Source organism: Protopterus annectens, chromosome 6.part1 (assembly GCF_019279795.1).
Source record: "Protopterus annectens isolate FY-2018-M chromosome 6.part1, PAN1.0, whole genome shotgun sequence".
Lineage (NCBI taxonomy): Eukaryota > Metazoa > Chordata > Ceratodontiformes > Protopteridae > Protopterus > Protopterus annectens.
Genome location: NC_056738.1, coordinates 280,719,842 through 280,736,316, shown reverse-complemented (window position 1 = coordinate 280,736,316; position 16,475 = coordinate 280,719,842). Strand labels below are relative to the sequence as shown.

General features: G+C 38.5%; 1 protein-coding gene across 2 annotated transcripts in view; it reads left to right on the top strand.

Annotated features, from left to right (window-relative positions):
* ERBB4 (erb-b2 receptor tyrosine kinase 4) overlaps window positions 1-16,475 on the top strand; it is a 4,056,904-nt gene that overhangs the window by 3,929,020 nt on the left and 111,409 nt on the right. For both annotated transcript variants that reach the window (XM_044075709.1, XM_044075708.1), the window contains exon 25: window positions 3,739-3,909. In XM_044075709.1, the coding sequence (XP_043931644.1) occupies window positions 3,739-3,909 (171 nt within the window). The remainder of the gene's footprint in view (window positions 1-3,738; window positions 3,910-16,475) is intronic.

Sequence of the window (16,475 nt, the reverse complement as noted above, 5' to 3'; positions counted from 1 at the left end):
TCCCTTATCAGACCCATTATTGAGTACAGTGCCCCCTTTGGCATGTACCTTGCTAAGCACATGCAGCAGCTGGAAAAACCACAGAGGTTCCTAATCAGGAAAGTCCACAGACTGCTCAGAGGTGACCTATGTCTGGCATACAAGGCCGTCTCAGACTTAACCTTGATGGAGTCGCTGCATATCCATGTCAAACTCCACTCGCACAACCCATATGCAAGGCCTCAACCTGGTCTGTGACATTAATAGAACTTGTTGGGAGGATAGATTTGTACCCCAATGACTCCCCCATCTGTGAAACAGACTCCCTCTCCCTGTCAGGCAGTGTACCTCACTAGGCCTCTTTAACAGGAACCTTGATGACTGGATGGGAAACAGAAAATATACCCCCTGGGATCCCGCGTATGTCCCTGCTAGACAGGGAAAACAGGTGCTGACTTTGTGGGATCATGGGTGAAATTCCTGGCTAGGCTTATAAGGGCCCCCAGGCCAATAGCCTAGTATTGCCCTATGAACCTATCTGCTCAGTCAGAACAGAGATTATTTAATTAACATGTGTTTACTGGGAAAGTCTGACTTGGAACAAAGCCAATTTTCAGTGGAGGCCTGGGGAAAAACACTCCAGATGCATGCTTTTGTAACATGGGATGAAACCAGAGTTCCCAGAGAAAACTCACATGAATGCCGGGAGGACATGCACACTCTGCATAGAAAGCACCCCAGCCAACAATCGAAACGTTGAACCTCTTTCTGTGAGGCGACAATGCTACTGCTGCACCACTGTTGTCCAATTATTGTTTGAGAATATGGATACTGTAGAGCTTAGTGAGATATGCTTAAAAATTAACAGCTGAATGGTTTAAGTTAGTTTGCCTTTTTTATTTTGGAAAGATGCTTGCTGCTGATTTTTCAGTAATTTAAAACTGCATTTAGAGTGTGTGTATGGAAAGTGATGCAATTATCTGCTGTGTTTATATATAGCTGAAATGACTGAAGTGCATATTTTTCAAATTTAGGCAAATTTTCAAGTATTTTTTTTTTCGTATGAGAGGTATGGAACCAGTGTAAGAAGTAATCATTCCTTTGACAATGGCTGTGTATGCATCAATGTGTAAAACCATGCATGTCTTCCAACATAAACTCCGTCGATTATTGGTCTTGTTGCAGATATGAACAAGCTGTGTTTTCAAAAGTGGGTTAAGAGCCATTCATATACTTTAATTCTCACTTGTCAGACTTCCTGAAGGAAAAAAGTCAAAGTCAAATTTATTGTCATTCAGACCGCACAACAGTGCAACTGAATGAAATTGCGTTACTTCAAATTCAATGTGCTTACAACATATACTGATATTACTACAACAACAACACATATACTAATGTTAATCCGACAATAACAACAGCAAGACATTTATGCAGTGCAGTAACAAGTACAATGACATGCACCAAGACTATTACACTTACATGACTTCATCAGTACCCAAAATACTGTACAGATAATATATTGCACAGATCAGAATCAGACAGATTTCAGATTGCACAGAATGCTAACTTGGCATATTGCACAGAATGTTAACTTGGCATTGTTAGTATTGCACAAAATGTATAAGATTGTACTTTCTTAGAGTTATTGCATATGTCTGTGAATTACTTCAGCGTTGTAACTCCAGACCTCCATGACTATCACTGTGTATGTTATTGCTGGAGTTCAGAAGTCTGATGGTTTGTGGAAAAAAAAGTTTCTATTAAATCTGATGATTTTGCAATGTAAGCTACGGTATCTCTTGCCTGAAGACAAACACAAGAACAGACCATGGGCAGGGTGAGTGCAGTCTTTGACTATTTTCATGGCTCTGCTGAGGCAGCGAGCAAAGTGCAAATCCTGGATAGATGGGAGCATGGACCTGATAATTCTTTCCACCACTTTCACCACCCTCTGGAGAGACTTACAGACTGAAACTGTGCAGTTTCCATACCACACTGAGAGATTACTAGTCAGAATGCTTTCAATGGTACCCCTATAGAAGGTTATGAGAACTGAAGGTGGTAGTTTTGCTCTCCTCAACCTTCTTAGAAAGTGTCAACACTGTTGCACCTTCTTGACAATGTGATTAGCGTTTATTGACCACGACAGATCTTCAGCGATAAACACCCCCAGGAACTTAGTGCTCTTCCTCCTTTCCACTGTTTCTCCTTTGATTGTGAGTAGAGAATGAGCCTTGCATCTCTTCCTGAAGTCTATTACTATCTCCTTTGTTTTATTCACATTGAGAGCCAGGTTGTTCTTGTCACACCAATCAGTTGGTTCACCTCCTCTCTGTAGGCTTTTTCGCCACCATTGCTGCTGACACCCATCACTGTAGTATCATCGACAAACTTAATAATGTGGCTTGTGTTGTACCTAACAATGCAGTCATGTGTCAGCATGGTGAACAGCAGGGGACTCAGGACACATCCTTGAGGTACTCCGGTGTTCGGTGTGATGCTCATTGAGGTGTTGTTGCCTACGCATACCTTTTGTGGTCTATCAATATGAAAGTCCAGAATCCAGTTGCATAAAGGAGTGCTGACACCCAGATGGACCAGTTTCTCAATCAGATGTAGGGGGATGACCATGTTGAAGGCCGAACTGAAGTCAATAAATAACATGCAGACATAGCAGTTTTTGTTCTCATGTGTGCCAAGGATAACTGAAGTGCCAGTGAGATGGCGTCTGCCATAAAGCGATTAGCTCTATAAGCAAATTGGAGTGGGTCCAGTGTTGCAGGAAGACTTGATGTTACATGTGTATGTATGCAAATGTTAAAAGTACTTTCAGGCAAAAAAAAAATCAAAAACACATATTCTTTGGGACTGCTACTGTTAGGGAACTTCTTTGTATGAGGTGTTTATAGTTTTAAACAAATTCAAGACAAAATGAAACAACTAGACTTTCTATATCTGGATTCCCGTGACACTGCTTCAACTTTTTTAAGGATTTCTCTGGGACATGAGTTTCCCTGTAAAATGTTATTTTAACCACATCATTGTTATCAGAGCCACATTCTCTTACCTTTCTTATATTCACCATTGGTATGTGATTTTGCTTTTTAAGAGACTGTTCACTGTTGACTTTTATTGTTGTTCCTTAGAAAAGTATTGTTCTTCCAGTGGCTTGTTATTATTTCATTTTTTAATCTCTTCTAATAAAATTAAATTTAACAAACACAATTGTAGGTCTTTCTGACAGTGCAGACATTAGTAATGGAAGGGGTATACCAAGTGAAGCAATGAAACTGCCAGAAAATGCTTTATATTATTTATGACAATAGAGCTATGGGACTGACTGTTGCAGAATTATCTCAATTTAATATATTCAGCTTATTACCAGACGTTTTCTTTGCACATTCATCTTAAAGACTACTGTTCAGAGAAAGAAGTAAAGCAAAAATAAATGCTGCTGTTAAAATTCAATGGCATCTAATTTTGTATTCCATTGGATGTTGTCTTAATAAAAAAAATGTTGGCATGATATAAGTGATACATTTAGCAAATATGTTTTAAGTGAGGGGACTGTTAAAGAAACATATCTGAGACAAACATTTGTTTAGAGAGTAGTTTTCAAAATATTTGTTGCAAAGCAATACACTCTAAAATATTTTGAAAGCTTTTTCTTTTTAATATAAGCGTATACTAGGCTACTGAAAGTATTCCATCTGATACAAAAATTAAAAAATAAATTCTTATAATCTGTTTATATGTCAGGGAGATGACCGAATGAAGCTCCCAAGTCCAAATGACAGTAAATTCTTCCAAAACCTACTTGAAGAACAGGAGATAGAAGAAATAATGGACGCCGATGAGTATCTTGTCCCTCAGGCTTTTAACTTGCCACCTCCTGCCTACACATCAAGACAAAGAATTGACTCCAACAGGGTAAGCAGAGCTTCTTTACAGTATTCAGAATAAATCAATGCATGTTAACTGTGGCTGCAACCTGATACAGATGGCACCTGTGTGAGGTTTTCCAAGCATTCATTGTCAAAGTTATCAAATAAAAAAGCAATACAATTCTCATGTGTATATTATGGAAATGATGACATCATAACTCCTATTTACTCGTTCCAATGTCTGTTGTTTTACCTCATGAAATTTATTTATAACCACTTTTTTGTCTAACTATACATATTTTCTACACACACACACACACACACACACACACACACACACACATATATATGTATATATATTTCAAGATGTTTCTCCTTATTTGTATCATGCATCTGTTGTATATCTGGTAACATTAGTCTAAACTAATTTCATGAATGTAGTTGAGAAAAAAGTCTAAAACAAAAAAATATCAACAGAATTTTCCCCACTGAATTGTGACTTCAGAGTTGCATGTGTGTGTGTGTGTGTGTGTGTGTGTGTGTGTGTGTGTGTGTGTGTGTGTGTGTGGGGGGGGGGGGTATGCCCCCTGTAAAACCATTTTTTGTGTGTTTAGTTTTGGTTGATCTCTTAGGTTTTTTTCATGTCAGCCAAAACCAGTTTAGACTAATGTCTCTAGATCAATGTATATGTGTATATCTATATAAATATCTATCTATCTGGGTTCCATACACTATATCGAATTTTCACTAATTCAAAATAGTGCATGGAATGCCCACTGCAGCGAAAGTGCACTTACGCGAAGTTCAGTACAACGAATGGGTGTTGTACTGAACTTCCGTGCAGTACTCATGGACCTTAGAGTTAGGGTATGGGTCATAGTAAGGGGATGGCCCGATACTAACCCATGTCCTAACCCTAAGGTCCGTGACTATTGCACCATAGTGGTGGACATAGCTTGTTTTTTTTGTCCTCCACTGTGCTGCGGTGTTTTTGGTGAAGTGCACTTACGCAAAAGTTCACTTTCGTTAAAGTGAACTTTCGCAGAAGTGAGGCTTCCTATTACAAGTTCGAAGTAGTGAACTTTCGTTCTTGTAATAGGAATCCATCTATCTATATATATATATATATATATATATATATATATATATATGTATATATATATTCCTTTCAGAAGCTCGAGTTTTCAGAATCTCAAAATTAATATGTGTGAGACAACTTCAGAAAACAGAAGAAAATCTATGATTTTTCTACATTTTGCATGGGTACAAGGCCCTGCACCCCCCAGACCCCCCTGCATATTATATATACAGACTCAGAAATCGCACTACAGTGGGGAAAAGGATAAATCCCCCGATCTTCACTGTACCACAATGTCCATTAAAAAGCTTTGATTTTTCGCAAATTCATTCATATGGTATGGCGCATATGAATTTCGAGTTTCTGAAAACTCGAGCTTCTGACAGGGCTCTATATATATACATACATATATATATATATATATATATATATATATATATATATATATATATATACACATACACACACACGTGTATATATATATATATATATATATATATATATATATATATATATATATATATATATATATATACACACACACACACATACATATACATGGATGTAGTGCTTTTGGCTGACATGAAAAGTTGATAAAAAAGGTCTAAACCAAAAATAAACACATAAAAAAAATTAAATTTACTTACTGTCGATCTCTGTCCATCAAAGACATGGGGGTCGGACCAAGGGTGAATTTGAGATTTCCCATTCAGTGATCAAGGTTTCTTTTGAACAGGGTCAGGAATTCAGGTTCCTGGATCTAGTGCTTCTAGTGTTGATTGTCTTGTGGATGTGCAAGAGATCTGTTACAGCTGGATCCAAGGATGCCTTATGAGCTAGGCATAGATTGCCAATCAGTAACCTGTAGGAGACTGAGTACAGAGACAGGACTTTAAGGTGATCTGTGTAGGACAGGGCATTCATATTCTGGATACTCCTGGTGAGGAACCTTTGAGGTCATTCCAACTGTAGCAGTGCCTGGGTAGGTGTATGCCAAAGGGGCACTGTACTCAAGGATGGTTCTGATAAGAGCTCAGTATAGTGGTGCTATTACTTCCTTGGACCTGTTTGTCATACCCTTGCTTATGAGTTGGGCAACATAGAATGATTTTCGTACTGTCTTAGATGCATGTTGGTCAATTGCTAGATTACTGACTACATATGTTCCCAGATCCCTGACTATTGTGTCAACTCTTAGGGGTGTTTTATTGATGAAGTAGTTAGCTTGGGAATGCTTTCCCAAAGGGCACTAAAATGAATTTTTTTTGCATTGATCTTTAACCCTTGGCTTTTACATCAGTCATTTGTTTGTGTTAGACCCTCTTGTACAATGTTGGTATTGTGGGAGGAATCTGTATAGCTCCCAGTTCACAGTCATCTGCAAATTTGGAGAGCCTAGGCCTTTGACATTAGAACTGACTTCTGAGAAGTAGATGCCAAACATGAGCAGGCCCAACACAGAACCCTGGGATACTCCACAGGCAACCAATCTGTTGGTGAAGATGATCTCACCGATCCCGACTTCTTGGGTCCTATCTGTGAGTCAGCTGGCAATCCCGTTAGTTATGTAGGGATTTATGCCTATTTCTGAGAGTTTGTCAACAATATCCTAGTGGGATATTGTATTGAATGCCTTGTCCAGGTAAAGGTAGGTGGTATGCACCATATTTCCCTTATCCATAGCCATATTGACCCTCTTGAAGTCTACCAAGTTAAGTAGGCAAGACCTTCCCTTAATAAAGCCAAACTGCGTGGGTCCAGGATCTGTAGGTTGCCAGTGCCCTTGTTGATCATTTCCATAATAATTCATAGGCTTGTCAGCTGATGGGCCTCTAGTTCCCTGGGTCAGTTGATGGTCCATCCTTATGAAGAGGGATGACCATTGCAGCCCTGCATTCACTTAGCATGTAACTTGTTTTGAGGTTGTAGCTAAACAGTGCTTCAAGTGGTCCTGCTAACATGTTTTAGGCAATTTAGGAGGCAACTGGGGATATTGTCAGGGCCCATTGAAGCAGTGATTTTAGCCTTAGTGAACACCTCTAGACCTGTTCCCTCTTGATAGTTTTGGGGGTTATGTTAGAGGAAAATTCACAGGGGGTGATGGGGGAGTGAAGTTAAGCAAAATTTATCAGCAAGCAGATTTGCTATGACACCCTGGTCAGTGATGTGCCATTTATCATCAGTTCTGCACATGGTTTGAATATTACCTTTAAGATTCCTGACATAGTTGAAAAAGGCTTTTTGATTGTCCTTAGCCTCGGAGGCTATGCTGACCTTGTAACTGGCTTTGCTGTATTATACTGGGCCTCTTAATTTCTTACTTAGTTGAATCAGAAAGCCCTTATCTCTGTGATTGTTGCTCTTTCTGATTTTGACCATGACTTTTTTATTTTTTTACATAGTCTGTTATGGTAAGCATTCCACCAGTGGTTTTATTTTTATTTATTTATTTATGTTTTTGAGTTAGATGCAGGCTTACTTCTGGAAGGTAAGGCAGAATCACTGCAGTCATTTACATGTTTGTACAGAGTTTCTGTAAATAAGTCAGCATAGGTAGTTGTGTTCTTCAGGTTTGGGGGATCCATCTTGTAATAGGACATAGTTTGCTTTAGTATAGTCCTAACTGTTATGGATTTAATTGAGTGTTATGTGTTGAATTTTATTTCCAGGGAGACAGCTTTATGGTCCAGCTTCAGAAATGAGGATGTGACACGGGGGGGAATTTTATTACAGGTTGAATTTTATTACAAGGGGAAAGCTTCATGGTCTGACTTCACCAATGAGGACATAAAAAAGTTGGGGGGGGGGTTACAATGCTCTTCCAAACTAACTGTAAATATTGTGGTGTTTGCTTCAAGTCCTCAAGGGGATGGAGTTCTTAAATTGTATCATGCCATCAGCTAGCTTTAAAAGATTTTTTTGAAAAAACTCTGCAGAACACAAGGTTGCGGGCAAGTTGGGTTTTGACCCTCATGTTGATGGTGCTGCACGATGATCACATTTTTCTGTGAGATCGCCAGATCAGAGTTATTTTTTTTCATGTTTTGAGTAACTTCACTAGATGCTAGGAATATTTTTCTTACATATTGGTAGTATTTTTTTCTATGATTAGCGACCACTTCATTGAACCAAAGTTGTTATGTCTGAAATATCAAATAGGTTTCCATTAACAGTGTTTTTGATTTAAATCCAAGATTTACAACTTCTGAGGTAGTTCTGTTAGTTGAGATGTTCAGAAAGTGCAACCTCCTCCACAGACTGTGTGAGGGTATTTATCCCCGATAACAGAAAGTCCTTTAATTTAAGGTCTGTTTTGTATGCCAAATGTAAATGAATGGCTTTTCTACAAACTAGTACATGGATTGACATCTGGCTGTCAAAAGAGTCAAATATTTATAGGTGTTTTCATGGCCACTGAATCTTTTGACCATTCTTGCTAATACCCTTAAGCCAGCCCTGCTTTTTCCAGGAGGACCATACCATCAGTCCCTGAGTAAATCCATGATATCTATTAAGTCACGTAGGTTATGTTTAAAGGGAGGCAATGAATTACACTGCTTAACATGCAGGATAAGTTCATCCTGGAGGTTTGGTGGGTGCTGGGTTGTAAACCAGTCCCTCCTCCATACTTTATGTATCTGTCATTAAAGATTAAATAGAGGTTAAAACATCTGTACAGTTTATTGATCTATGGACCTGCCACAAACTGTTTCTTCACTTATTAATCATCAGCACTGCCCCTCTTTCTCTCATTTTTTCAATGTGTCTTCAGGGTGTTGTGTCAACAGTCGACACCTTTCTTGATTCAGTGCTACTCTCCTACCTTTCTGAGCTGTCTTGAGGTTTCTCTCAAACACATACCTCTCAACATCTTAGTGCAAAAAATCTGAACAAAGCCTGATAAAATGGGGGAGGGGACAAAGGCTCAAAACTAGGGACAGATTTAAAATATTGCCCGTATAAACTTAGAAAGTTGCTAGAAAAACAGGATTTGTCTTATAATGCATTTTGCTGAAGAATATGAAGTCTAAAACACAAATGTACATCATTATATAGTGACTTCAGTCCTCAGATCATCTCAGTGATTTGCTAGAAAATTACAAATTTTATGAGGAACAGATCAAAAATATGACGTAAAAATCTGGACATTCTGTGAAAATCTGTACAGTTGAGAGGTGTGCTCAAACAACTCATCTGTCTCTTGTCTGGATGTCCTTATTTCTGCTTGCCTTCTTCCTGCCTGCCTCAAATCATCTTGACCAATTTGTGTTCTGCTTTCCAGCATGTGTCCAGCCATTCATAATTCCCTTTGATCTCTGAAACTGGAGCTACTTTTGGAGTCTGATCTAATGTCATTTCCTCATATATCCCACGGTGTGCATCCTACCAAGCATCTTAGACATTTCATCTCCATCACCTCTAGCTTCCTCAATTGCTCTGCCTTAGCTGCCCAGGTGTTTGTGCCAAACAGAAGTATTGGTCACACCACTGTTTTTGTTCATCTTACTTTTCTGCTCCTTTGACATTTGACTGTCGCTCACTATCCCTTACGTTGTGATAGTTTGCTGTTGCATCTCTGATTCTAGCTTTGGTCTCGTAATTCAGACTTCCCTTCTCCCCAAGCACCTTTCTCAGATATATATTTTTTATTCTAATGTATCATTCCACAGCCTTTCTATCCAGTGCCTGGTCTGCCAGATTCTCTATAATCACAGACAAACTCCAATTTGACTGGGGCTGGTCATACAACCTAAGGGCATCCTGTGGGTCTTGGCCATCAATGTCAGCTCAGACTTAGAGGGGGTGACTTTTTTTTTTTACCACTCCTTTAATCCCCTCTATTATGGAATTGTGGTTGCATACGAGTGGTGTACAATAGGGTCATGCACCACGTCACCCTGATTCTACAGCAGCTCAGATAGGCCCACCACCCTTTCCCCTCTTTGGACAACACCCCCCACAATGTGATGTCCCAAGCATCCAGCTGGGAGGAGTTCCCACATAACTGCCCACCCTCCCCCTCGGTATGGGCATGCCCACCCCTCCACTGCCACCCAGACAGTTGCCTGAGCTGCTGATCAAACTGAGGTCATCTATGCCATAGTCAGGGCTCTCTTCCAATGTGCCACTGATGTGGCAGTGCCTCTACTGGGTACTCAAACCTGTTCAGCTATTTTCCCTTCTATTTAATTCCGGGCTTCTTTTTATTTCCTTCCTTTGCTTGCCATGACATCTGTCTTTTCAGAGCTCCATTTCATCCCTTCACACACTGAAAAGTTTACAAAGAGCTGACGATTTTTCTTATCTCAATCTGGATATTTTATATTCTTGAAGAAGCCATACAATAACTGTAGCGCCCCTGTTCAACAGCTTCTGCACGTTTAGAAATCCATCTTGGGAAATATTTCCTTTGAAAGCTCTTCATACTCTATACATTATACTGTTATTTCTGGGAGGCGGGGAAGGATGGATATTAGACAACCAAGGAATTAAGATAGTAAGGTGGACATGGGCGATGTGGCTAATTAGGATGTGCGACAGAGCTCTGTGCCATTGTTTTCTAACACGAAGTCATGGAATCCATTGCCTCGTGGCTTTCAATAAGACTGAATAGGCTAAATGCCTGGACTTGAGAAGGATGCAACACACATCTCCTAATTCCTAGGCTGTACTGTTGCATAACTTTAAGAGTATATCCCTTATTTTCACTAAGCTCTTGTTTCATTTGTTTCAGTCATTTTGATGACACATATCTCAAATGTAAATTATGATTTGACAGCTAAACCCTTTTGTGTCTCCTTTCCATACAGCAACAAAGATTTATTCCTCCAACATTAATACATACAGGGAAGGAATCTGATTTGATGTCAGCCCTCATTTCACTTAGGCTCGCAAGTCATTTCTTTGTGATTCTGGATTCCTTCTTTGAATAAGATACATTTCTTAACCAAAGTCTGATTGCAGGAAGAGAAACGCAATTTATTTTTATGCATCTCTGCAATTAGGAACAGTGTTTGCCAACTTATTTTTGTCACAAAATGAGAAATGTAAAAGAATTCTGATGATAAGGGAACAGCACTGTACTTGCAACTCTTTTGATAATGTACGATTTTTTTTTTTTTTGGTAAAAACAACTGTCGGAGAACAAAATACCTCAATTAAAAACAGCAGTCAGTGGTTCAGCAACAAAGAGGTATTACACGCAGTGAGATGCAAGGAACTTTATTTTAACGTTCTTGTCACCATCCTTCAATGATATGAGTGTCTACATCACACTTAACATTTACTGTTGTACTCTTCCCCTGACAACTAGCAGAATCTAATACCTAACTGAACAAAGATATTTATACAGAATACAACAGATATTTGTTTAACTACCTCGTAAGGCTTGATGTGATAGATGAGCTCAGTATTTAGGGACAAGTGAAATCAAGTGGTAAAGGAACATTTCCGGTGCTTGCACTCATATTGTATATCATAAGTAATGTATATATATATATATATATACATACATATCAGTATTAGGCTCCTGCAGACCTACTGAGGCTTACAAATGAAAACAGTACTCAACCATGTTGTTTTTGTGAATCATGAAAGATGGCTGTGCATGAACTCCAGCAAAGTACTGTTAGAAATGTTTGACAACAAGAGATTAAAAGACAAACATCTCAGGGACTGTGGCAGCAGGAAATGCAAATGTGAAAAACTAACCTCTGTTAAAAAAACTCTCAGTCAGCATTGGAGAGAAATTGACAGATGCCATAGTTCATTGGCTTCATTTTTTGAACCCTCAAGCATACTGTTTCCTTAGATGAAAACCCTGCTCTACATATAATGACATCAAGCAATTATGAAGTCTGATTGTATCAGAACACAAGAATGAACACACATAAACAGACAGACACACACACACACACACACACACACACACACACACACACACACACACACACACACACACACACACACACTTGCTCAGTTATACATTATTAACTCAATGAATTTCTGAGAATGGAGAAAAGGACAAAGCTGAACATTATAATTAAAATTGATAAAGGTGACCTGTTATATTTGCTTCCTTTACTGCTGCTGTAGGAAATTTGTACATACATTTACTTTTATTCAGGTGATCCTAGTTGTTCTTATCACCAAAATATAATTTCTATATTGAATTGAATAAGGTAGCAATAGACCTCAATAATCTAGAAGAACAATTTAGGACTAGGAAAATCAAAAAATTCCAAAGAGATCAAGCAGACTACCAAAGTACAAATCCTTTTTCTTATACCAGTAAACATGTCAGATTTACATTGTATCCTACAAAAACTCTGAAAAGGAAGAGACCCCGATCCATCCTTAGGAAATGGAGTGCAGATACTGGTTCATCGACAGATGATATTTCATCCTGCAGTGACAATGAGTTGCAGGCAGTATCAGGCTCACCGTTCCCCAAAAGGACACCCGGACCAGTCCCTTTAGGCCCAGATATCAGCATGGGGGGGGGGTGCAAACACAGAAGGCATACACAACATACAAAGTCTATTGAAAATGGCAATGCAGAATTGAATGTCAATACAAATGTGAATGTTTTAAATTTGTCTGGTTTTGTTTTTGTCACCCATCCATCTGTCAGTTCTGAATAAAGGTATCACTTTTATACCGGGTTTCATGGTTCCTGAAGACATATTGGCCCAAGATGTGATGTCTTTTTGTAGGAATTTGAATCTGAAATTATATTTTGGTGATACAGATAGCAATTGCAGTAAAGACAAATTCGTATATCACAAATCAAGTTTTGCTCCTCCTATGCATCCTATGGTACATCAATTCCAGAATAGCATTCGCAAAGATCTTCATTTTTCCAGCTCTGATATACATTGTAAATCAAATAACATTACTTTAGCTGAGAAACAAGTTATTCTGGAACTACAGAACAACAGAGACATAGTTATTATCTCTGCTGACAAAGGTGGGGCTGTAGTATTACTAAATTGGTGTGATTATGATAATGAGGCCAAAAGACAACTTTCGGATCAGAGATATTACTCGGAAATGCCCATTAATCTGACACTTTCATGTTTAATAAACAGATTGAGGTGTTCTTGGTTTGGGCTAGAAATGAAGCTATCATTACTAATGATACTATGCATCAGCTTATGATTCAAGATTCGGCATCTCAATACATCTATTTTCTACCCAAAATTCATAAGCACCCTGTAAATCCACCTGGTAGACAGATTGTATCAGGGAAAGGGTACATTACTGAACCATTGTCTTTATACCTCACTAACCATCTGAAGCCTTTGTTATATGTAGTACGATCACGTTTGCAAGACACCACTAATTTTTTACAAATTATTTCAGATACTCAACTTGAACCTGGTTGGCTCATGTGTACGCTTGATGTAAGTGCCTTATACACCAACATTCCACATCAAGCAGATTTGGATGCATTAGCTTATTGGCTTGAGGTGGCGGGTTTATATCAACCAGATTTCAATTCCTTTCTGGTTGGTTTAGCAAAACATGTTCTAACCCACAACGTCTTCTTTTATCAAGATACTTGTTATTGGCAAACAAAAGGCACAGCAATGGGGGCTTCATTTGCCCCAATTTATGCGGATTTATTCATGGCCTACATTGAAAAATACATTATTTATGATTGCCAAAACAATGTTTTTCTTGAATATATTGACATCTGGAGACGTTATCTGGACGATTGTTGGATGGCGTGGAAGGGAGAGGAACATCAACTAACCAACTTTATATCTTATCTGAATAACAACATATGGGGTTTACAGTTCACCGTACACTATGATTTGAATACTATCACTTTTTTGGATGTATTAATAAATAGACTATCTGATCATACATTAGGTACAGAAGTATTCAGGAAGTATCCCCAGTACAACACCATCCTCCATGCCTCCAGCTTCCACCCACCACATATTGCACGTAACATTCCCAAATCACAATTCATTAGAATAAAGCAGATTTGCTCTCACGATTCTTCTTTTCAGCAACAGAGGAAGGACTTGACCAGCAGGTTTAGATCCAGGGGCTACAGTATGGGACATGTGGTGAAGGCCAGTAGCTATGTCAATACAGTTGATAGACAGGAATTACTGAGTTATAAAATCACACAATCACTGCACCACAACCCATCAGGTTTGTAACCACCTATGCCAGGAACTCGGATACTTTGATCCAAAGTGTGCACAGATACTGGAACATCTTACAATGTGATCATGAGGTGGCTAGCATTATACCAGACAGATGTTTATTTTCTTTTCGCAAATGTGAAAATTTAAGTTCCTGTTTCAGTCACTACAAACATAGTAATGTGAACAATCACTTACAATATTTACAGACCACACTGACTGGTGAACCCTTGACGGGTTGTTTTCCTTGCGGCCATTGCACTAATTGTGATTATGTATGTAAATCAAAGCAATTCTCTAGCAGAAATTGTGCTCTGGTTTATGACCTAAACTTTTTTGCCAACTGTAGTAGTGATTGGCTTGTATATTTGGCCACATGCACTTGTGGCTCATTCTACATTGGACAAACTTTCCGTCCATTCAGAATAAGAATATGGGAACATATTAGCAATATTAAGAACAAAAAGGCTAATAATGCACTTTATAAAAATCATTTGGTACATAAAACTGCCAAATTTACTTTTATGGTTATTGATATTATAAAAGGGAATCGATCCAACAAGACAGGCTGGCATTCTATTTTAAATACTAAAGAAAAGAGGTGGATTGTCAAACTAGGGGGATTATTCCAACCTGGTCTTAATGAACAATTTTAGGAAGAACCAATGAGCTCTATGATGAGTATATTTAAACAACAATAATTGATTTATTTGTTTCATACTGAGGAAGGCTGTGATATTGTCCAGCCGAAACCGGTCTGTTTATTTGTTGTTTTTCGTGTTTATTTATTAATAAAAGTTTTTTCAGGTCACAATATGCTGGCTCCATTTTTTGGTTTGCTAACATAAAACATAAGCAGGTAAATTTGCCTCAGATGACAGCACAACTGAATCATGGTCAAACGGGGCCGTAGGCAGGGTAATGGACCAGGGCCCCACATCCTCCCCCACAGTTGCTCCAGTGTCCCATTGCATTGCCACCTCCCCCAATTACCATAAACACAGTTCAAACCTGTCAGTGTGCATATTATGTTCTTCTTTACTTTCACACTGCTTACGGTGATTTGATTTAAAACCTTTATTTCAAATTTTATAGCACAAGTGCTGATGGCTTTTTACTAATGAAAACAAAACAATATAGTCTCACACTGAAAACAAACTTAGCATGAGCAACAGTAAACTGCTCTTCCCATTAAAATACATGTGGCTAGTGGCAGATTACATATATACTTATATCCACAGACATCCCCCAAACCCAGCAATTATAGTTACATTACTGACTAATCCCTTCTCAGATGACAGTATCCAAAAATTAACAATAATACTGACCAAGGTCACATATTTCAAATTTGTTTCATACAAACACACAGAAGCCAAAGTATTCCAGCTTAACAAACACACAAATTCCTGCAAAGCCAGATTATTAGCTGTGTAAAAATGACAAGACGAGAAGCGCATAAGGTACTTTCCTCAACAGAGAACCCACACCAGCAGTTATAACCACTTTGTTGACTGTGGACTCCCATTATTGTTATGAAGAACTAAATCATATATACTTTATTGGTAGCTTTGATTGAACTGCATGAAACTGTATAAAGATTACTAGCATCATATCACAAGATCCAGCCATGTGTAGTACATTTTAAATAGAGTATTTATAAGAGCATAAGAAATATCAACCACCTGATAACATATACTAAGTCAATATACACAATCTCTGCAGAAGTAAAAGTCATCTGACTAATTCCAGATTAAGAAGAACTATTACTAATGCAGATGTTGCTGCTAGCAAACAAGTTTACATTTCAGTGCTTGATCAACTAATACAGTGCCTGCTGTCCTTGGAGAATAAATTGCCTGTGCTGCATTAAAAGTTGTGTCATGGTGATACTGCCACAACATTTCCTGAACTAGGATCAACTATACAATAGGAAATGTAAGGAAAATGACATTGGGTTCATTGTTGCTAGGCATGCAGTCTTGGAGATCATTAAGAAGCATAGCCCAAATTCCCAATGCCTCCAAAGCATTGCCTGGTTTAAAGACTTGCACACTGTCACATGGGAAGTACATGAAGGTGGAAAGGTTCAAACCCTGCACTCCTGTCACAAGAAGCAGCTCATTAATAAGTTGGAGCTTTAGTCCCCTGTCCTAACTGCCAAACTAGAAGCTTTTTAACTACATGCAGAAATCTTTTACAGTCCGATCATGTAGAGAAGACTGCGCCACAGTAATATGCAACAATGACTACATAACAGATGCTGAAGACCAGATCATCATTCTGAATAATATATGACAAAGGTAAAACCCCTTGCATTTGTTGGAGGCTCTAAAGAAGGTACTTCAAAAATGTGCTACTAAAATGTAACATGTT